General features: G+C 35.9%; 1 protein-coding gene across 2 annotated transcripts in view; it reads left to right on the top strand.

The window, feature by feature from the left end:
- Positions 1–23,322, top strand: part of LOC111428850 (Formin homology 2 domain containing) — an 86,404-nt gene that overhangs the window by 14,541 nt on the left and 48,541 nt on the right. For both annotated transcript variants that reach the window (XM_071201273.1, XM_071201275.1), the window contains one exon: positions 20,956–21,065. In XM_071201273.1, the coding sequence (XP_071057374.1) occupies positions 20,956–21,065 (110 nt within the window). The remainder of the gene's footprint in view (positions 1–20,955; positions 21,066–23,322) is intronic.

Genomic DNA, 23,322 nt, shown 5'->3' with positions numbered 1-23,322 from the left:
ATAGGACCATTAAAATGTTATTAGTCCTATTTATTATGCTTTCAATAATAAGTTAAAAGATTTATTGTTAACACCTCCTTTGTACCTATGTATCTAGCTGAATACGTTTAAAGCCAAAATCGATTTCCTGCTGTTTTTGTGTAAAACATAGTGTTGTGGTTTTATTTTTAACTCTCATCCTGGTCCAAGATAAACTTTTTGCTATTAGTATACAATAATTATTTTTGTACAATCTCATTCTTTACAGTTCTCTAAAACAATCGACAATAAATATACATTTCGTTGCAATTAATTAGCTACTAATAGTTCGTGAAATGAACGTTTTAATAAAAAAACAAACAAAGAAACATTATAAACATCACGAGTAACGATTATGTGTTATGATTGAATTAATTATATATCAAAAAAAGTAATAATGACATAGTCTGTTATAATTGTGTTAAATGTTGTAATAAAATCGTCTTCTCATAATTAGGACGTAACTCCAACTGTATTAATTGCTTAATGCTTTCTAAAAAATATGATAGACACGAAGTGTTTACGATGATTGCCACATCTTTGTACTACCGCACCATAATGCATAATACTCTCCTCTGTTGCCAATTTCGTTTCGACTGTCTGTCGGCGAACCTACGTAATTGGTTGAAGACAATTAAATTCAGTTGTATAGGTACGAGAGTGAACGGTTTGTTCAAGGTTTCCTTCTATTACTACTTTAATATGGTTTATGTGTTTTCGGTTTTGTGGTCTCCCGCGTGAAACAGTTTGTATGCTAACGATCGTTTTTTCATTTTCTTCGTCTATCCCGGCTACTTAATCTATCGACATAACGACTTTTATGGCATAGTTACGGTAATTTTCTATAGCCTTCGAATGTCTAATCCATGCAAATTAATGTTAATTATTCGTATTCTCGATAAAAGGAATGTTAATTTAAAATAGAATAGGAAACTTTTGCGGAATACTGTATTTACGTATTGAAATGTACGATGAGAATCAAAAGTTTTTAATTTTTTCTTTTTCGGGTTGGATTTAATTCTTTTATCGAATCTGCGATCTATCGGCCCTCGGAGTCGTGCCGTGGCTATATACGTCCGGTCATCAAGTAATAGTCGCCGTCGCCGATAGCATTGTTACAACTGTCAATTTGTAACTAGACAGACGGCGACCGGTTTGGCAGTGCCGGGGCACTTGTCTCCGTTTTCTAACGATCGTCGCCCGGATAAAACGGCAAGACGCGCTAAATGCAGATAGGCAACGGCGGTACCTACGTGAGAAAGCCGCGAAGAACGACGATATATCTGTGTGCAGGTTCGAGCCAGTCCTCGGCACCGTGAATAGATAAACAGAGAAGAGGAAGAGAGAGAACAAGACTGATACACGCCCGATACGGATCCTGCACATTCAGGTTAATTAATCGGACCGCGGATTAGCAAAACGTCGGATTCAGACGCGTTCTGACGATCCTACGGAGTAAAAGACACTAATCGGTGCGATCTATACACGATAACTTTATATCAATTTCATCTAACATGAAATTATTGCATTAAACGCAAAGATTTACAGATCCTTCTACATACACAAGAAATTAAAAATAAAAGTAGGCATAATTACGATCTTAAACAGATCTCCGTTTAAACTTTTATAGTCGATATAAATATTCATACACAAACAGAAAAACGAAATGTAAGAAAAACGAATGAATCTGGCGACGCGACGCCACGTTCGCCTCGCAGAAAACGACGTTGGGCTTGCATTGAGCGAGTTTTTTTTCTGTAGTTTTGTTCGGCCGTAACAGCGATCCGCCATTGTTCTAATTTTTGTTCGAGAACGAAGGCCGCGGCACTTAGTGCCCGTAGCGGCTCGTTAAATTTTATGTTTTGTATTTGTATCTCGATTAACGGGCCCAGCTCGCATTTTCAGAGACGATATTGTCGCTGCTCGGTCTTATTAAACGCAGACCTTCTATGTAATAACTACGGACCCCTTCAATAAAATATCGTAACGAAGCCATATTGTACGTGACTCTATCTTTTTATTCTGAAAATCGCAGAGATCCGGTCCAATTAGGCACTCGGGGAGTAGTTATTATTAAAAAGAATACTGAATTACGGCCGGTTATTAAAATCTAATTTAACTCTATTAAACATTTTCCTTTAATAATGAGAGATGAATACAACAAGGCCCAACCTAACTTGAGGAGTTCCCATGTAGGTACTTAATCAGAACATTAATTAGAATAACAAAACACTCCTTTGTGCAAAGTTCCACTGTGGTGGAAGTAATTTATGGAAGCGACTTCCTTCGGCGGAAGAATGGAGTTCAAGTTCAGGATTCTCTCACGTTATTATTATTGTTAAATGCCTCGGCGTTAATTTATGTTCGTCGGACTTGTGACTTTAAGCCGGGTGGTAAAACTTTAACGGTGTGCAGCTGTAAATTTTATGATGCGACACGCGTTTATATTTCTAAAGAGACGATTAAGAAACAAAAATCTAGAGCAGCTTTTCAATAACTTTACGCTTGAGTAATAAGCACCCAAAATCGACTTATCTGTCGTAACTTTATTTGAATACTGCCGCATAATGCAATTTACATGAAAGTTCACGGAGTCGTATCGATTACGCAGAGAAACTAGAACAGGGTGTTGCGGTAAATTTACCCTACATTGAACAAAATCATGTACTGATGAAATTTTGGTTCACCAATAAAAGGTGTGCCGATCTTAGTCAACCTATTATTTAAATGAATAGAAAAAAATCTGCTTTTTCGATGTTTCTCAACATTAAAAGCATTTGTTTATGTACTAACGCTGCCGCCAATCTTTTAGATACCGCACATAACTTGTTCGATGGCTGTCGGATTCTTAGATCTTAGTGTCCGATACCTTGACTATTGTAATGCGATACTTGTTCGATCGACGTTTTGTCCGATGTTTATATTCCGCGGACAGCTCGCCACAGACATCGAAGGTAGATTTTACGTACGAGATTTCTCTATCGGTGCATCTCATATTCTTAGAAAGCTGCCGTTGATATTCATCGAGAAGCTGACACTGCGGCGAGAATTTCAGAGGTGTTCACGTCTCGTATTTCTAGAGCATTTTTTTATTAATAATTCTTCTCAACACATAAAAGATTCTTTTTTTACATGATTCATTTTGATTTCACACTATATATACATATACAACGGGGAACCCCCACAACTCTTTTGAATATAAAGAGCGAAAAAAATAGCTCCTCAAGTAAAATGTATCACAACCAGCAAGAACATAAGCCCAGGTCGCTTGGTGATGAGGCACAACCTCGCTTATCCCCTATCTTAATAGTTGTAATTGTAGCAATCTGGTAACAGAAAAACTATAAGCCGAGGTCGCTTGCGGGCGAGGCGCTACAATAAACACTTTTGAAGTTAAAATAGAGCAACAGTGCCTCAGCCGCAAGCGACCTCAGTGGAGATATATTGCAACCAACAAGAACATAAGCCGAGGTCGCTTACGGTCGAGGCCCAACCTCGTTTGTTCCCTATCTTTAATAGTTGTAATTGTAGCAATCTGGTAACAGAAAAACCATAAGCCGAGGTCGCTCGCGGATGAGGCGCTGCGATGAAGACTTTTGATGATAGAGAGCGAAAGAAACAGCACCTCGACAGTAAGCAACCTCGCCTAAAATACGTAATAGGTAACAACATAAGCCAAGGTCGCTCGCGGGCGAGGCGCTACAATGACCGCTTCTGAAGATAAAATAGACAAATAGTGCCTCGGCTGAAATATATCGCAACCAACAAGAGCATAATGCCGAAGTCACTTGCAGTCGAGGCGCTACAATGAACGAAGTACATATTTGTATTTTACAATGAAAAAAATCTAATTGAAATTTGTGTATATTATAAATTTATTATGGCTAGCTTTTTCATATCTGATTACACTGGTCTAGAGTGGTTTTGTTGCCCTAGATATAAGATTGATTTTGGATATATTTATGCTCACAATTCATGAAACTATCAATGATTTTGTAAGATTTGCTCTCGTTTTTTTAAATCTTTATTTTCATTTTACATTACAAAAATCGGAAAACAAGAAACAAAATAGCAGATATATTTATAATGTTAGTTTTGTTTTGAAACATTAGGATACATCGAAGTAAATTGAGAGGAAAATGTCGAAAACATATGTTATATTTCCATAAAATACCTTTTATGAGCTTTTCTTTTATAATTTTTCAGGAAACAATCTCTTTTTAAAGACCAGCAGTAATCCGCCATCATGTGACTATCCCATCGACCCTGATATCCTGATAACTTTCCTCCATCACTTTTAGATCCCGGTGGAACCCCTCTCCCTGTTCCTCACTATAATTTCCTAAATTATCCGGAAATTTAGGAGATAGTCTAACTCTTGATACTCATATTTGCTACTAAAGTCTGAAAGTTTGTCAGCATATTTTGTACAATCTCTTCATAATTTGGTGCTTTATGGTTACTTAGGAAATTGTCGACTACCAACACAAAACTTTTCCAAGCTTTATATTCCCGAACAGTCATAACTTTAATAAAATCTGTGTCTTTCATCAATTGCCTTGAAATTAAAAAATATCGTGGAAGGGTTATTTATGAATATTAAGAAATGGTTTTGGTATCAAATTAAAGCTGAAATGTCCCTCTTTTAAATGGTATATGTCACATGATAGCTTGAATTATAAACATTCTTTGATAAAGAGCTTGCAATTTTATGTTGTCAACTTAACCTCAAAACGTCAAAAAAGTAGAGTTTTAAAAAATCGTCGAAGGGTTATTTATGGGAATTAAGAAGTGATTCTGATAGCAAATTGAAGCTGAAACCTTTCTCTTTAAAATGATATATGAAACATGATAGGTTGAATTATAAAAATTCTTTGATAAAGGGCTTGCAATTTTATGTTGTCAACTTAACCTCAAAACGTCAAAAAAGCCAACTTTTAAAAAATCGTGGAAGAGTTATTTATGGATATTAAGAAGTGGTTCTGATAACAAATTGAAGCTGAAACGTTCCTTTTTAAAATGATATATGATACATGGTAGGTTAAATTACAAATTTTTTGATAAAAACTTGCATTTATGTTAAGATTTCAAGTTAATCTAAAAATGTCGAAATGCAATCGAAATTTAAAAAAATCGTGGTAGGGTTATTTATGAATATTACGAAATGGTTTTGGTATCAAATTAAAGCTGAAATGCTCCTCTTTAAAATGGTATATGACACATGATAGGTTGAATTATAAAAATTCTTTGATAAAGGGCTTGCAATTTTATGTTGCCAACTTAACCTCAAAACGTCAAAAAGGTCGAGTTTTAAAAAATCGTCGAAGGGTTATTTATGGGAATTAAGAAGTGATTCTGATAGCAAATTGAAGCTGAAACCTTCCTCTTTAAAATGATATATGAAACATGATAGGTTGAATTATAAAAATTCTTTGATAAAGGGCTTGCAATTTTATGTTGTCAACTTAACCTCAAAACGTCAAAAAAAACAACTTTTAAAAAATCGTGGAAGAGTTATTTATGGATATTAAGAGGTGGTTCTGATAACAAATTGAAGCTGAAACGTTCCTTTTTAAAATGATATATGATACATGGTAGGTTAAATTATAATTTTTTTGATAAAAACTTGCATTTATGTTACGATTTCGAATTAATCTAAAAATGTCGAAATGCAACCGAAATTTAAAAAAATCGTGGAAGGGTTATTTATGAATATTAAGAAATGGCTTTGGTATCAAATTAAAGCTGAAATGTCCCTCTTTAAAATGATATGTAAAACATGATAGGTTGAATAAAAAAAATTCTTTGATAATGGGCTTGCAATAATTTCTTATTTCTAGTTTTAGTTTAATACAAATATATTACAATCTAGCGCTGAATAACAATTAAAACTAGAACTAAAAGCTTTTTAGTTGTAGGTCTTGTGTTAATTAAATTTTTAATTTAGTCAATTAATTTGAGGCCATCAAATATTCCACCTTTCAACTTTTCCACACTAAGCATCGGAAATTTTCTACAAATGTAATTAAAACAATCTCCTTCTTTGTCTAACGCTTTTACAAATTGCTTTATCATTCGCAACTTAATATGTAATGGTGGAAGTATGATTTTGTCTCTGCTCACCAACGACTCAACTCCAATACCAACAACTCAAATAACTGAGATCTCACCTGTTCTGCGGAGCAATGGGTCTGAGAGTGGTGATCACGTGATGTGTGTGCGAAAAAGTTGCGCAGAAACCTAATCATGACTTGGAAAATAAATTTTATTACTAATAAGCCGATAATAGTTCAAAATATAAGATATGTAAAAATCATAAAAAAAACAAGAGCACATTCGGTACTTTCATGAATATATTTGTAACCTGGGCACTTGGAAACATAAAAACTTGCAAAGATATCCAGGGCAACAAAAAAAATTTTTCTTGTTGTAGAGTTGTGTTATTAATTCAATACTGCGCGTTTAAACGAGGTTAACCTAAGTAAACACTATGCTTTACTCATTTCTATGCACAATGGAATAAAAATATGCAACTACCATAAGAAGCAAAAGAAATTAAGCTGCAATTAGGATCATCATCATCATACACAAAAGATAATGTCAAGAAAAATGGCTCTGCTAATATATTTGTAAGATATGACACATAAAACGATGTCAAAAGATAGAAATACTATCAAGCAAACAGCACTACAGCTTTTTGTACAAATTCAAGAAAGAAGGCTAAGTATCTCATCTCTCAATCAACCAAACACAGTGATTAAATTTTCTGCAAATACAGGTTGCATGACAGGTTTTATTACATAACATGCTTTTCGTAATATAAAAAGTAAAGGCGAAACTGCATCGATATATAAAACAGGGGGCAAAAGCATCCCACCGAGAACTTGCTGTCAAGGTATGGAATGCAGATGAAAGTTTTCTCTTCTGGTAACTGATGCCAAGAAAAACAAATCTAGCCGAATCGCCGAAAATTACTGGTAGTTTTAAGCTAGCAAAAGAATTCTGAAACCATTGATGGTGAATCGAGCTCCAAAGCCATGTGTAATAAAGGGTATAAATACCAGACGATTTATGAATTTGAAAAGTCTCGAATTCTTTTGATTCTCGACAACGTTTCCAGTCATGCTGTCATAGAATACCAAAACGTTCAAATTGTATTTTTGCCACCAATTATAATTTCTTTAATGCAGCCACTAGACCAAGGTATTAAAGGGTGTCTGAAAGCGGATAGGAAAGGGTAGCGCGAAGAAACTCTGGAGCAATTGTGATTTCATCTCATTCTGAAATGAGTCAAAAAGTTTGAGGACGAGTAACGTCATCGAGAACGGAACAAAATGCAGAGAGTGTAAATCAGTCTATTCTTGTCGATCGGAATCTTTCAATTTGGAAGCGCGCAAGTGTTTTAAATGTGCTTAGATTGTCATTACTCCACATTTTACACAAGGACACTCTGTACTCTCATTTTAATAATTCATATTCAGCTCCTTTTAGATTATGAAAATTACACATTGCATATCGGTTTAAAATAGCAAATTTGGGACATAGTTCGAAAATAAAAAATAACAACTCACAAGATTCTAAGTGACACCTCGCCCAGTTATGCCCCAGTTTGCGTATCTATTTTCAGAATTAAACGTCTTCCGCAAATAGCGGATCGCCGCTAAAAATAGCTAGTTGGTTGATTTTTATGTGTAAACAGAATTATGCAGGACTATTCCTCCCTTTTTGTGTCATCATTCTTCCCGTCCCTTTTGTACTGCCAACTTCCTTGGTGACATTCCTCTCGGTACAGGGGTCCGCGGAGAATAATAGAAGCCTTCTTGTGCAAGTTTTGCTTTTGCTCGCAGCGTTATTGTTGTTGCTGCCGCCTGCTTCTGTTGCAGTTGCTTCGCTATTTTTCAGGTCTGGTGCACCACACCGACCGACGATGGTAGTGGTTTCAGTAACGTTGCCGTGGGAATCGACACCACCGGATGTAAGACATTTTTCTTATCCGGTTACTATTCCCACTCACAATGATCGCTCATTGGGTTCTTATGTAGAAAATTTATCATGTACAATTGGAGATAATCAAACTTAAACTAATTGGTGCGGCTTAATTAAAACGTAAGTGGTCGGACATTTATAATAATTTCTTATGGTTAATAAGATTATTAATTGGATTTCATTTATTTTTTATATTTATGAGTGAGTTTTTGTATGTTCATTGGTATTCGTTGAATACATAGTAATAGATCCCACGTCGCCACAGGAAGCAGCTGAACCGAGCCCGATTCTCACCCATTCTCCGAATGACACGTTTCAATTTGTTGATATACATTCGTGGGCGGAACGCCGCCGTGCCGGCTATTACCCGTAATGACTGTGATTATTGACGCGTACCGTTTCAAAGCGGTTGGAGCAAGCAACGAAATTGAATATACCGATAAATCTGGTTGCGGCAGGTGGAGAAAGCAACTAGGTACTACGTGAAACGGTACTCGACCGAATTTTTCTTTTATAAAAGCCGTAATTATTGCTAGATAAGAAACCGAATGGAACTAGGAGCGACTCCCTAATATACGAAACGTGAACATAGAGAGAAACGCTGTTGGCGGCGTCATTGTCGTTGTCGAGTCTTTCGAGGTCTCCTCTGACAAACAACTCCACGTACCTCGCGTTCAGATGTCGGAAACAAATGTCCGCGCGCGTCTACGTACAATGACGGCTAATTTATAACGTGCCCCAGACGCCGGAGGAGGTTCCCCTTTCGCGCCGTAACGTTGCTGGTGTTTCTATTAAAATTCGCGATCGGTAGAATGCATCCGACACTACTACTAGCTACGTTCTCTGGCGGCGATTCCGCATTGCTACTCGGATAAAATCTGAAATGAACGGGATTTTTCAGCTACCGGGCCGAGATCAAGCGGATAATGAATTGCCTCGGGCCGCACAGGACACTTGAAAGTATTCATAGCGGTTTATCAAAATGAAAAGATGTTAGAGACTTTACACATCCTCTTGGACTTTTTATCAATTAAAAACTTTGTGTCATATCCGGTTACATCTGAATCTGAATTAAGTTTGTATCAAAAACAGGTTATTCAAAGAATGTTTAAATCACCAAAATATTTTATTTTTTCTTATTATTAAATAAACTTTAATTCGATGAACTTTAACATCAATTCGATGTCTCGAAGACGTTCAAAAACTTTCTCACACTGGAACTTCCTCAAATCCTTCATAATGGCCTCACAAGAATTGTTACATTAAGACTTGTAGTGGCACATTGCACAATCTAAAGGTAGTAAATTTGATAATATCACATAGGTGGATTGACAATTTCTGGTGCGATAAGCACAACGCCAACTGTAGCAATGGATGTTCTGCTTGATCTATTTCCTTTGCATTTGCATATAGAGAAAGGGGCTGAACTACCATTTACAGGTTTAAGCAATATGCTCAAAACTGCTCCGACATGTCCTACCTATGGGTTGCGGAAGATACTATAAGCACTGATATTGTGCTATCAATGCTGCCAGATTTGACCGGATCACTACCAGTGATTAATACTCGATACCAGATGGATCAAAAGGCCGGAAGGGTCGGGGCAGGAGTGTACTTACTGCCCGTACGTGCTGCACTGTATTTCAGGCGGAAGTATTTACTATTGATATGGGTGCTAAAATCCTTGAGTCGCTGTCCAGCCGTTGCAGGCCTTGAAAACGATGTCGGCTCTGGTTAATGACTGTAAAAGAACTTTAAACACAATGAGTTTTGATAACATAGTTTCACTGATCTGGAACCCATGGTTTCCAGATCAGGTCACTCTGAGGTTGCTGGAAATGATGCGGCAGATGAGCTAGCACGAGAGGGCAGCGCTAAAGCGTTTGTGAGGCCAGAGACAGCAGTTGGTATAACATTTGCGATGGCCAAACATAGGTTTGGACTGTGGGCTGAAGAGAGACTTCACCTACTGTGGACTAGTTCTCCTGGAATGAGACAAGCTAAGTTGTTTATTAATATCGTCACTGTTAAACCAGGGAACATTTTAGGACATGCTTGTAGCAGCATTAAGGTTCTACTGGGTGTCTTTACTGGGCACTGCCGATTAAAGACACACCTCAACTTGTTGGATCTAGCCAACGATGTTGAATGCCGACTATGTGCGGAGGACGAGGATCTGAATGACTTTTCACAGAGCAAGACATTAAGGTTCGTTAAGAGCAATAGGCAAATCGCGGTACAATAGACCTTTAAGGTCGCGGTGCAAGATTGGTTGGTCCGCCTACACGATATATAATTTATGTCATGTAATGTAATGATAATATTACAGCAAACTGCCAAGGAGCAGTGTACTCATCCTTACCTACAAGCAGCCGCTTTAAACAACCCTTTACCTAATGTGTAATGTGTGGATTTGCTCTGGATGTGAACATATTAATTTTAATAAAAAGTGTGAATCTAATTGGTTGAAAAGACTTTGGAAATAAGTATTCTGGCGTACCTGGTTTACCTTTCTGGAGTTAATACCTCTATAGCTGTAGTATTAGCTCTCTCATTGGAATAGTGCTGGTACGATACCATTATGTTATTATGTTATGGGGTTTCGAACATATTCTTGGCCCAACACATTTTCCCCGCAGATACTTTTAGTCATTAGCCATTTGTCGACAGTAGGTACGTGGTTGGACTCTTGCTGATTAGCTTTAAACTTATCCGAACCTAAGTAATAAACACTCATTAGAAGCTAAAGGCATAATTAAAATATGATGTATTTGTATTAAGCATTTATCTGTAATTTGATTTGCTATGAAATATGCAAAAGGAAAAATCAATACATACCAGCCTTCCTTACATACGGTGGAAAGTTGTAAAGTTCTGATAATACTCAGCACGATTTTCCAACTATGATAAACTTAGAAAAGCTGATTCTAAAAATACTTCCTTCTTTATAACGATTATTAAAGATTCTACAAGATGCTCGAAACACCAATAAGAAAGAGGAGGATCGTCAAAAATATATAGTGATACTCGCAAAATAATATCTCTGAAGGTTGGAGATAAAGTCTTCGTCGATTCGTGTATACTTAGTACATCAAAATCACTAGTATTTTTAAAATCATATTTGCAGCAGCCAGATATTCCTTTAGGCAACATTTGTTCTCCTTTAATTCAGCTCCAAATCCCACTGCGTAGAAGACCTAGAAAGATTTCTGGCAAAAGGTTATCGACAAACAAAATAACTGTAGCAAAACATCTTGAAAAAAGGATTCATTGGAACTTGCAAAATGTCTTCTGAATTTTGTTGGGAGATAAAAATTGTTAATCCTCTGTGGTCAGGATTCATAAGATGCTGCACTAGTATCTACACTATGTTATACACTTTATTTCACCACGTGCAATAGAAGTAGACGTACTCAAGAATACTTGTTATAACCCATACATTTCTTAAGATTTGTGATGTTGTCATTTGCATACAACAAACTCTTAATTAATGGAATATTCCATTTTGTATTTCCTATACCTTCTCCTTTTAGCGCTACAGCCCGGGGTTGGCCTTGGCTTCCTCCAGTATCCTTTTCCAATGTCCGATCCTCAAAACCATGGCGTCACCATCCACTCTATCTTTCCATCTCGTGCCCCTACTTCCTGTGCTTGCATGTTTGCTCTTAAAGCTATGCTCGCAGCCTTTTCTTTGGGTACTCTGATAATGTATCCAATCTTTGTGACCTTACAAACCGTATGACGTCTTCGCTTCCCATCAAATCTCTGAGTTCAAAATTTATTCTTCTCCGTATGCCATCAGCTTCTATCACTGGTCCAAATATTCTACGGAGTATCTTTCTCTCATAGACCCGAAGTGCCCTTTTGTTCGCTTCCGTCAGATTTCAGGATTCCGCTCCGTAAGTTAAAACTAGTCTGACCAAGGTCTTATACATCCTCAGCATGCCCCCTCTAGATATGTCCTTTGATTTGAAAATTCTCATGTGCACATAATAACATCTGTTCTGTCTTGTATTCTTACCGTTATATTATTGTCACTTGTAAAGATTACACCGATGTTATAGTTTCAGGTCTTTCCCTCTATTCACTTCGTGTTATCTTCATGTATTTACTCTATCCTTCATTTATACACAGGCCTTCATCTTTGGCTGCTCTTTCAATTCCAGTAAAAATTTCCACAAGCTTCTCATAGCTTCTGGCCAATTTCAATACATCTTCCGCATAGGGGCATATTTGAAATGACTTTGTTATTATGCTGCTTCTGTTTTCGAGGCCACCAAAGGCAGAGTGTAGGGTAATCTTACCCAACATTAGAGCATCTCCCTGTCTCACACCATTCCGTATCTCAAAATCATCGAATATTCCTCGTTGCACCGATACTTCAGCTCTGGAGCCCTTCATTGTCATCATTACTATTTGTGCTAATTTTTGGGGGGATTTCAATTTGTCTTAAATTATACTCAAGCCTGGTCCTCCGTATACTGTGAAAGGTTTTTTTATACCATTTATTTAAAAAGCGGTGGCAGTAGAAGATTTGTTTATTTCTTTGTCCAACACGACGTTAATAAAGAATCTACAACAAGCTTAATCTTCGTGTGTAGAGGATTTAAATCATTAAATTAATTAATTAAAACGTCGTTCGTGTGATTATTGTTGTTCCGCCGCTATTTCTAGATTATGTAATAACGATGTCTTACTCATCGTTTTGAAATCGTAGCTTATGAAAAATTCAAAGGTAACCCACGGTTAAGTCTTGAATCTGATCTCATGTGTATCTGGAACATTTAAGGATTTTTTATGTCAAATTAATCATGATTGAATCATTTATCAAGATATTTATGAGCTCGAAATATCTTAAACTTAACTATTAAAATCTCTTTTAATTTTGATTATTTTTTTGTTTTTTATTAATTTAATAACCCAAGAAGAAAGATACCAACAGTGAATGAGGCGACGAACCCAATAACTTTCCTTTCTATTAAATGAGAATTGTGAGAATAGATTTGTTGGGGTTATATTATAAGGTATTGGGAGGAGTATTGGGTGTCGTAAGGTGGACCCCTGTGACAGTAACCCTTGACCTGGGCGTGCGTTACGGGTCATCGCGCAGACTACAATAGGCCGCGTTCACGGATGCCGTGGCAAAATGCGCGAAGAGTCCTCGATCGTGATCAGAGTAGCCCCGCGGGGGGCCGAGGGAGTTACTTGGGGGGATAGTGCGGCGGGGGCGGACCGACTCGTTCTAGGAAACAAACGCGCGGAGCACAACTCGCGGGCCCATTAATGGGGGCCGTAATAGCAATTTCTCAGTGCGATGGGGGCTAGTTAGTGTAGATAACGAAATGGAGGCCTCGTGTATTTTAAATTTATTATCTATGCGCATCGACACGGCGCGGTGATCGCCCTGAACTTGACTTTGCCACGATTAAGATCGTTACGATTATACTTGTTTCAATGTTGGGGGAATTTTTTAATCGTTTCAGGAATTAAGTCAACTTTGTGCACCTTTTCGTCGTAAATTCGTCTTGCTCAAGGTTATGGACAACTGATGAGCATAAATTGGAATTCACGATTCGAGGACGAACGCCATTGTCGTGCCTCGAATTCATAAAATATCAAAGTTTAAACCAACCCAACTCATTTCTAAAGATTTATTGTTTTTCTATTAATACATTATTGAGTATATCCGGTGATATTGATGTTGATTCAAAGTTTGTATTCATCGATTATTAGTTCGGTTAGTTTAGTTTATCTCAACCGGATTCGCATCTTTATTAAATTCAATCGCAGAGTTTAATTGCTTGGTTTAGTTGCTCAGTAATTATGACATATCATACGGATTGGTTGGAAATTAATGAATTATTTATGTGTTAAAACTTGAATAGATATGCTATTTAGATATTTATATAGTTTCCTGTGGAATCTTTGCTTGTTGCGCAACACCTGGGAATAAGACCTTTGAGAGAAAGAGTTGGAATAAGAGGGCGTGATGAACAGAGATCTAATGGACCTAGTACCTGTCCAAAGATAGATGCAATCGTGCTCTGTCATATACAGATCACCTTTTGTTTAGCTGACTGGAGCCTATAATTTCTAAGGCGCGATGTCATTAATCTCTACAAGTGCCAGCGAGCTTTGTTCTGTTTGCACTGAAAAACGCGACGGTTTATTGTGCGGCGAAGTGATGGATTAAGTTATTATTGCGGGATAATGGTCGTTATTACCGCAAATGGTGCGACAAATAAACAATTCGCGTCGACGCGTCTCATGGGGGGGAAAATATCTCAATGCATACCGAAGCGTTTTTCCCTTATCGTAAAACCCCGTTGAGAAATAATTGACCTTTTGAGGGAGCAATTTTCAAACATTTATTTAATCGTATCAATTCTAGTAATTCATATAGTTATTCGTTCGGGAATGCACAGTGAATCGCGATAACCGTAATGGACTGGCTGTCTAGACGAGAACGAACGATTTACCCTTGACTTGCCTCAAAATAATTACCCATTTACCCGAGCTTTCGTATATTATTATATTTCCTAAAGTGATTTGTATGTACGTCGTGGGTGAATAAGTGAAGAATGTGACGAGTTAAATTTGTTGACACGTGAGATTCATATCAAAGAATAATACAATAAGTGCTTGGCTACACACGGTTGATTCCACGTGTCAGATGATATACAAAATTTTCGAATACAGAGCCCATTGTATCAATAAACAAAAGAACGGTTGTTGTGTGTTAGATCTATCACAAAAATAATTCTATAAAAAATTTACTTAAGAAATGTGTTACGACACACAAAAAAAATGTTCGTATGATTAATTAGCACTGTACATAGCCGCAAGCGGACAACGTGAAAAGCTCTTGAGTGCTTTCGGAGATAAGAAAAGTGTTAATCTGTTCAAGTACATCTCGAAATGTGTGAATGTTATAGGTACCATAAAGTCGTAGCGTATTTATATAGCTTTAAGTACGTATTAAACTGCGAAATTCTTTTTTAAATGTTAATAAAAATTATTTAGCAACAAATTCATTTCGCGTATTCTGCAAAGCCTATTTTTTTCAAAAATACAATATTGTTGGTAACTAATCTTAAAATTAGTCTAAAACTAATCTAATAAATTTGAAATTATTACAAAAGACGAACATGATGAAAATGTCACTTTGCTAGCTAACTCGACTCCTTTTATCGGCTTTAGAGGTAAATGTTGCTTGAATTAATACACTTCCTATGAATTTTAGCATTGTCTCATCGATGGATTGTTTCGAAATTAACTCCGGAAGGTTACTAGTGACTTTGAAAATATTACAAAAGACTAGATACTGCTTGCAGAAGAATAAATATTGTTTGCATAAGACTAGGTACTTCTAAGGGAAGACTAGATGCTGCTAGTAAAGACTAGATACTTCTGACAGCAGAGCAGACACTGCTTGCAAAATACTAGATAGTTCTAATGGAGGACTAAACTGCTGGAAATAGATACCGCTTGTTGAAGACTCATTCTTGCTAATCAAAGACTAAATACTACAAAAAACTAATTTTTTCCTACTCATAGAACTAGTATGTCCTTACTGTTAGCACTTACAGATTCTGTCTACTTTACACCTTTGAACTACTAGAGTTTCAATGATTACTATATGTTCTTTATTACTCTACGTAAATAAGGACTTTTAATTCTGATGGTTTAAATAGATAAAGTTGGGTTGGATTGGGATGGGTTGCTTTGATGTTAAGGTTGAATTACTGAATGAATGAGTTGAATTGCTACATGACTTGGTTGGATTACTTTGTTATTGGATTGGGTTGCTTTGGTATTGAGTCGAGTGCGTTTAGAATTAGGTTGCTTCTAGATGACTTGACATGGTTTGTATTATAGTTTTATGTTGCTTAAATGCTGCTAAAGAAGGTAAATTAAAATTAGCTGTAGAAGGAAAATCAAAGTTGCCTCAAGCTTTAAGAGACACAAAACTCCGATTCGAATATTATGTATTGCTTCTTGATAATGCGCCATCTCATCCGCCAAGTAAAACGTTGTCAGCTGAGAATGAGAACATCACTGTTTTATATCTTCAACCAGATATCACCACTCTGTATCAATCCATGAATCAGGGTGAAAATGAAGCAACGAAGTTGAACAGAAAATATTAAATGATGGATCCGTTACAGTTTTCAGTTTTTGGAATGCAATTACGCTTCGAGATGCGTTATATAACATATCATATGTCATGTAATCATCTGAAGAACATGAAATTGATAGCTCATCACTATCAATTTTAGATGTGTTCCAGCCGTTAAGAGATGTTCATTTTTGTTAATCTGAATGAAGAAAGTATTTTGGAGTTGCTAAATATTGACTCGAACGTCTTGGTCTATGAATACATGACCGATTATGATCTAGTTGATAGTGTAACTAAATTAATGCCTAAATCGAGTTTATTTCAGGATTATATTAACGATGACGTAAAAGTTTTTTTTTAATGGCATCAGTATGGTGTGATACATTCAAACTGGTTATGCCAAGATCCACCATCAATTTACATCTCATAATTTTTATGTTGTATGAGTGTTCGTAAATGAAGTTTTGATATTTTCCGGAAATATGATCTGCAAAAAAACCTAGATACCTGTAATGCAGTAATGAAAGAAAGTGATGTGATTGTAAATAAGAGCAAATCTGAAGTCATGGGCAGAGAAGCTTGGAGGCAAAAATTGAGAGAGGTCAGGGACCAATAACAGTCTGTGGTGGCATCTACGATCATCAGCAGCACATTATTTTTCCACGTCTGGATAGTCTTGATATTGCTATTGCTTGCGCATCCCCACAGTTGAATACCTAGATCGGTACCTATACTTAGATCGGTTAAAGAATCTGGTTACACATAATTAATTTATTTTAAGTGGACATCTTGAAGCCTTAGTAGCCAATACAGTTGCGCATTCTAGCCTCGTGTCCAAAGTCATACATTAGATATTATGCAGTGTTAACATATGGGTCTACAACCCCATATATGTAAATTATGGTGTTTTGTCCATTTTGCAATACGTGAATTTACGGGGGAAGACTTTAGCTCATTGAGTACGATTTTCCAGTGGGACTATGTCACTAGCTTCCTGTAGCTTATTAGTTGCGTCTTGTACTGTGAATATTGACAGTGAAATCTAAACTGGTAGTCGTTAACAGAAGCTTTTCGAAATGATACGAGGCAATGATATTGGTCTGTACGACTTTATATCATTAAGTACACGGCTTACTCAATCTGGCACATGTCCGAAACTGATGCCGCATTGCATAGGTACATTAATACCACGATGCCTTATAATTATTTGGGTTTGAAGCTTTTCCAATTCGCTAATTTCACAGTTTCCTTAATACAGTTTTTATTTCCCTGCAAATCACACTTTCGCTTAGTGTTAAAACCGCGCATTACATCAACGAAGTTTGTTAAAAATTTTTTGCTGATAAAGAAGTCCAGCAATTTTTGCAAATCCATTCTTAAATTGCTGCTTTCAATTCGCGACGTTTTGTTGTAGTCACTCTGAAACCCCAGTCGATGCATTTTGTATTGAAATCTCCCCAAAGAATAAACTGATAGGAACTTTTTTTGTGTTGACTCCAACGACTATAAGTCTTTATATCGATAAATCTTGATAGTGATATAATCTAGAGTCAGCTGTAAAGATGCAGTAGGAGGAGCTGAAACCTTTAAATTTTATTGTATATTTTAATTCGTGCTTTAACAACGAATATTAAAGAAAAGATAATTAAGGAGAGATTACCATGGTAAATCGGTACTCTATCGTATTTTGAAAATCATCAAACTTACTTATGTAACTTGACAGCAAAGAAAGCTTTTCTCAGAAATGGAAAGTAGGTGGTCAACCACACAGATGACAATCGCTTACGTTTGACGCCGAGTTAAAGAGACATAGGAATTCTTGTTGCGTAAGGGAATAAAATTTAATTTTTTTTTACTCGGAGCCTTTTTATAGAGAAAGAGTACAAAGTATCAAATTTAAAATAAAGTGTACATAGTGACCTTAATCGAAAACTCATGTAAAACCTTTCCCTCTCTGAAATTACCATCTGATAGCTAATAATTGCATAATTTAGTCTGCTTACGTACTCGGTTAAGTGATGTTCTGAATGGCTCATTATAGCGTTCAAACGTTTGTTTTTCCTTTCCATTAGTAGTGACGCCAAAATAGATAGGGATGGTACCAGTAATTGTGCAGACGGCCTCGAATCGCGATGTTACGCTTGGACCATATTCAACTTGGTCCGCACTGCGTATCATTAAGATTTAAATGATGTATAATTTGGACCAGAGCAGATTTTAATCAATTCGTAAGCGGGGCATGACTGCTTAAGGTCCTAAATTACCGTTTTGCGGACCTTATTTACCGTACCATCCGGTACATTACGATAAATTTATCATTACAACTCGTTTTGATTTCTCATCTTCATTTCTTTTCATAAAGTTTATTAATAATAAAGTTTACAACTTAATTTTATAATTCAATTTCATTAAGAATGGAGTCCTTGATCATTCTACATCGTGACCTTAAGATTTTTTGTGATTTTTCTCGTTTCTATTCAAAAGAAATCACAAATCACCGCGCGGCTTCGATCCAGTTTCCTTTCTATCTTTTTTTTAGTGTGGAAGAAACCGCGTGATTTATTTTCATTCCTCAATGTGGACGAAAGAAAAGACTCCACTCCACCATCGTGGTGTATATTCTAGGAACAGAGAATGATGACGACGTCGCCGAGAGGCGTTTTTCGTGCACACCGTGTCGGAAGAAATAACTATTAACCGATCGTTGTAAAACGTCCGAGTAATCGTTTGCTTATGTTAACAGACGCAAACCGCGACTAATCTAATTAGGATCGTAAATCTAATTATAAAAGTAAATGCCGGGTACCATTCGACAAACGCTGCCAGTGGTCTTTATGTACGGTTGGTACGATTGCCGGAAGCCGGTCTTGCCACTTAAGACGTAAATACGACTTAAAAAGCTAATGAAAGCACCGCGAACCATTAACGGTTACTTTACAATGCCTTCGCGCAATCATTAACAAAGACAATTAATCACTTTAAATCACTACAAATTAAGATTCAATTTTGAAATTAAATAAAAATAATTAATTAAATAAAATGGTGGAGGCGCCGGAATATTATTATTAGTAATTTTAAAATCTATTTCTGTAAAGATAAACAAAATGTGTTAATCTTTTATTACACCATTAAAACAACAATTTATTTTACTGCAACATTTTATGACTTCACTAAACTTTACACTTTGTATTAATAATACAAGTTTGTCCTTGGCAAAAATAAAAATTAAATCTTTATGAAAATCATTTTATGATCTAAAAAAAAGATGTTAATCAAATAATAATAATAATCAAATACCTTCAAGCCTCAACTCCAACATCATTTCTTGTAGAAGCAAATGTTGCTTCAATACACTTTATTACACCATAAAGATCTACAATTTACTGAATAAGATATTTTCACTGCAAAAGTTTATGATCATCGGTGGGTCAACAAGGTCGTTAATATGCCCGGTTACTCTAGTAAAGAAAAACGTCCTCGCAGCACCAATTACACGTTGAGAAAGGACTGCATGCTGTCTTTTGTTTAGCATATCGTGCGGATTTTACTGCATGGCATAAATCATGTTATAAACCGTTGAGGTTAATGGAGTGTTTTCCCCTTATAAATTCGTACGATTTCGCTTTAGGGCTTTAAAGTCGTTCCTTTGACACCTCGATCAACGGCGACTTTCAATTGAATCCGTGATGTAACAAGTTTATTATGGAAATTTTTGAAACAGTTAAATCCAATTTGAAAATCGATTATTAAAAGTGACAGCATCTGGCACTCGGTAGTCATTAATTTGCTTATTGTTCGTGTTGGATTGAAGGTTATCCTTTTTTTTTTAGTTAAGGGGCGTGTTTGAGTTCGGTATGATAGATTATCCTAAATGAACCCACTTCTTCTAAACCATCAGATAATTACCCAAGCTAATACACACGGGTGGCAACGCCTTTTCTGGCTTGCTTAATGATACGGAACTGGTGTTAGATATTTAATTTTCTATTATAATTGTTAATCGTTTTTTTTTTCTTTAAGAGTTCTTTTAAACATTCCCGTTATATAACGTAACGTTTAGGTATAAGTTAATATTATTATACGTTGAACGCGGGTTTATTCAAAATTAATAAAATTTAATAGCGAACAATTTACCGCATGCGTATAAACGTATAATTTCGCCATTAGTTTCATCTAATATTAAGGCGCGTTATGCCAAGGCGCAATTTACAACGCGGAACTTGGTCCTCCCGCCATAAGATTACAAACGGAGATACACTTTTATTTATAACGGTTTCGTGGAAAAACGCGGCTATTTTATCGCGTTGTCCCACCAATGTAGTACCTACCTCTATGGTTGAGGTCGTCGTTGTGGTGGGTGAGACAATGGAGAGGGAATTGAGAAAAGGAGTACCGAGCTTAAGCTGGCGCCGGTGCTGATCTTTATTGGTATGCAAACGTCTGAACCTTGTGAACGCTATGCGTTTCGTCCAGTCATAATAGACCGAGCCTCTTCTGGGAATGTTCTTTAGTTCGTTTACCTTTTCAATGATATATAAATATACAAAACTGGTTTTATTTCTGATTCCTATATATATAATAAAATCATTAAAGAAAAAATTATTACCGGAAATTCCACCACAACATTTTTCTATAATTAGAACATTTATTTATAAATAATTTCCAATATAATCTTAAAGGCTTTGGAGACAGTGATTCATAATTCTTATAAGCTAAGCTGATAACAACGATAAATTTTAGATCATCTCTAAAATTTGTTTTAATCCATCTTAATTTATCTCGAATCTTTATTATTTTCACAATAATATATTTTATTTTATTTTATTTTTTAGCTGGATGATGCTGCTTTACAACTATACAAAGACGGCGATTACGGTTCCTATTTAGACTTGGAAGCTTCAATAAGCGAACAACAAGAAGAATTCGAAGGGTTCCAATCAAAGTAAGTACATTTATCAATAATCATGTAACAGAAAACATTTATTTGGCCACGAGGTTAAAGATTAACGCGCAATGTTTTTTCAAGTAATTAAAACTTACTTAAATCCATTTACTTACAAAACAATTTATTGCATCATTACGTTATTACATCATACCTCATTGTAGTTGACGTCGCGTTGTGGTTATTAATGGTTTATTCCGTTTTCCCATGTTACCGTTTTCATCAATAAAGTAAAGTAAATTTCTTGAACATATTTTGTAATTGGTCGCACAATAACACAGATTGTGGTTCTCACATTGGTGATTCCTTGATGATTATTTTATACTAAGTATTATATTATATTTACAATGTTGCCAGAATTGTTCCGACACTCTTAGAAGTATCGCCATCTATTTGATTTTGAACAATAAATCGAGCTCTTTGTTTACTTCTTTAATGTAATGTAAAAGTTTTAAAATCTTTGAATATGATTGAAATAATATGGACTTAGTTATAGAAAAGCTAACATCTATTAAAAGTATTATTAAGAGTTAAGTAACAAAAAGAAACTCATAGAAACTTGAATAGTTAGGTTGTGATGAAAATTGAGGTTGCTTGTTACCGAGTGATTTTAGTGATTTGCCAATGAGCTTTTCTGTCAACTTCGTACTTTGCTTTAATCAAGCTAATAAAGTCAATACACATTTACAACCTGCAATCTCATACTATCAGTTTGGTTAACAATTCTCATACCTATTCTGAAAGGCTAATATACAAGTATGATGCGAGTATTCATTATGCACCAAGTGTTAACAGTTTCATTAATAAACCAAAGATGAGTGTTCCCATTCTTAGCTCTGTCACCATCTGCTTCTCGCTATATTTTAAATCGGAACATCGATGTCGTTGTGGAAAGTATCAAAAGTGCACGTTGACAAAAATTGGCGGAGTATATTAGTACCGAGTGATGCCATTCAGGTTAAAAAATCTTCAAGAACATGATGATCCAGGAAATCCTGCCTGGTTAGCTTTATCTACCCGAATATCAAAATATGTAACAGAACTGATTCTTGGATCTCCTCTACCATTGGTTAATTTGACGAAATCTTGATGCCATTCCTTAATAAACCTCCTCACGAAGAACATACACTCAGCTAGAAACGGAAAATGAAGCAATTTTTTGCACAATGAAGGTTTGCTTATTCAAGTAGTTATAGCAGAGTTTCATTAAAAACCCGGTCGATAAGCATTACTTGGTTACTACCACTCAATCTTATTCAATCTAGTTTATTAACTAAGACTCTGCCCAATGACACCGAGGTTGCTTACATTAGTTGATGCCCATATCGCAAGCACATCCCGTCCAATTCTAGAGTAATGAAGATTCAATACAAGTCAAGGGCTCAAACAGCTCCCCCAATACCACTATTTCTTTTGATAAGTTTGCATAAACTGGATGTAACTTGCAAGAACTATCTGTAGGAGGATGTAATAATTAATTGGATTCATAGATGACATCTTGTAACTTGCCCTAGTCTACGTCATACACCTCGTCAGGTCAAGCGACATCATGTTGTACCACAAAAAAAAACTGGCAACACCGAAAAGAATCGACTTGTCGTGACACGCTATTTCGGTGAATAAAGCAAATCCCGGCACCATACTATCTCCAAATATAACTTGTATTTATCTTAAGCTTGGATTTATGTCAGATTTAAATGAGGTAAGATGACACTTCTGCGGAGTGAAGTGAAATGATATACAGGGTGTTTCGGTGACTCGGGGAACAAATGTAACCTAGTATACTAGAGTGAAAATGATGACGATTCATGTAAAAAAAATTAGTAAAAGTCCTCAAATTGCAAAGATACAGGCCATCAAAGTTAGGAAATTTTAACACATTTTTCTAAATATCTTAAACACTATTTATGGTAAAGCATTGAAATTTGGTACAGTGTAAAGTAATATCACGTAAAATCATTAGGCAATTTTTGAGTTGGATCGGTACGCGGGAACAGTGCTATACAGGCTGTTCCTAAACTTTGTTTGCTCAGAACTTTTTTATTCTATCATAACCCTACATTTATTTTTGCAGTTTCTAATAGTAAATTTAGTTTAGAATTTTTTATCACTCTTAGAGAATATTGATAAAAACCACCGTTTTCGTATTAAATGCAAAAATGTTAGGCTCCGAATTCAATAACACTAAAAAAAAAGAAATAAATAAATAATCTGAATTGGCAATGACAAGTGAAAATCGAACTGAGCTGTCATAACT

Source organism: Onthophagus taurus, chromosome 1, assembly GCF_036711975.1.
Source record: "Onthophagus taurus isolate NC chromosome 1, IU_Otau_3.0, whole genome shotgun sequence".
Classification (NCBI taxonomy): domain Eukaryota; kingdom Metazoa; phylum Arthropoda; class Insecta; order Coleoptera; family Scarabaeidae; genus Onthophagus; species Onthophagus taurus.
The sequence above is the reverse complement of the archived record's forward strand: the minus strand, read 5'-3'. Positions and strand labels throughout refer to the sequence as shown.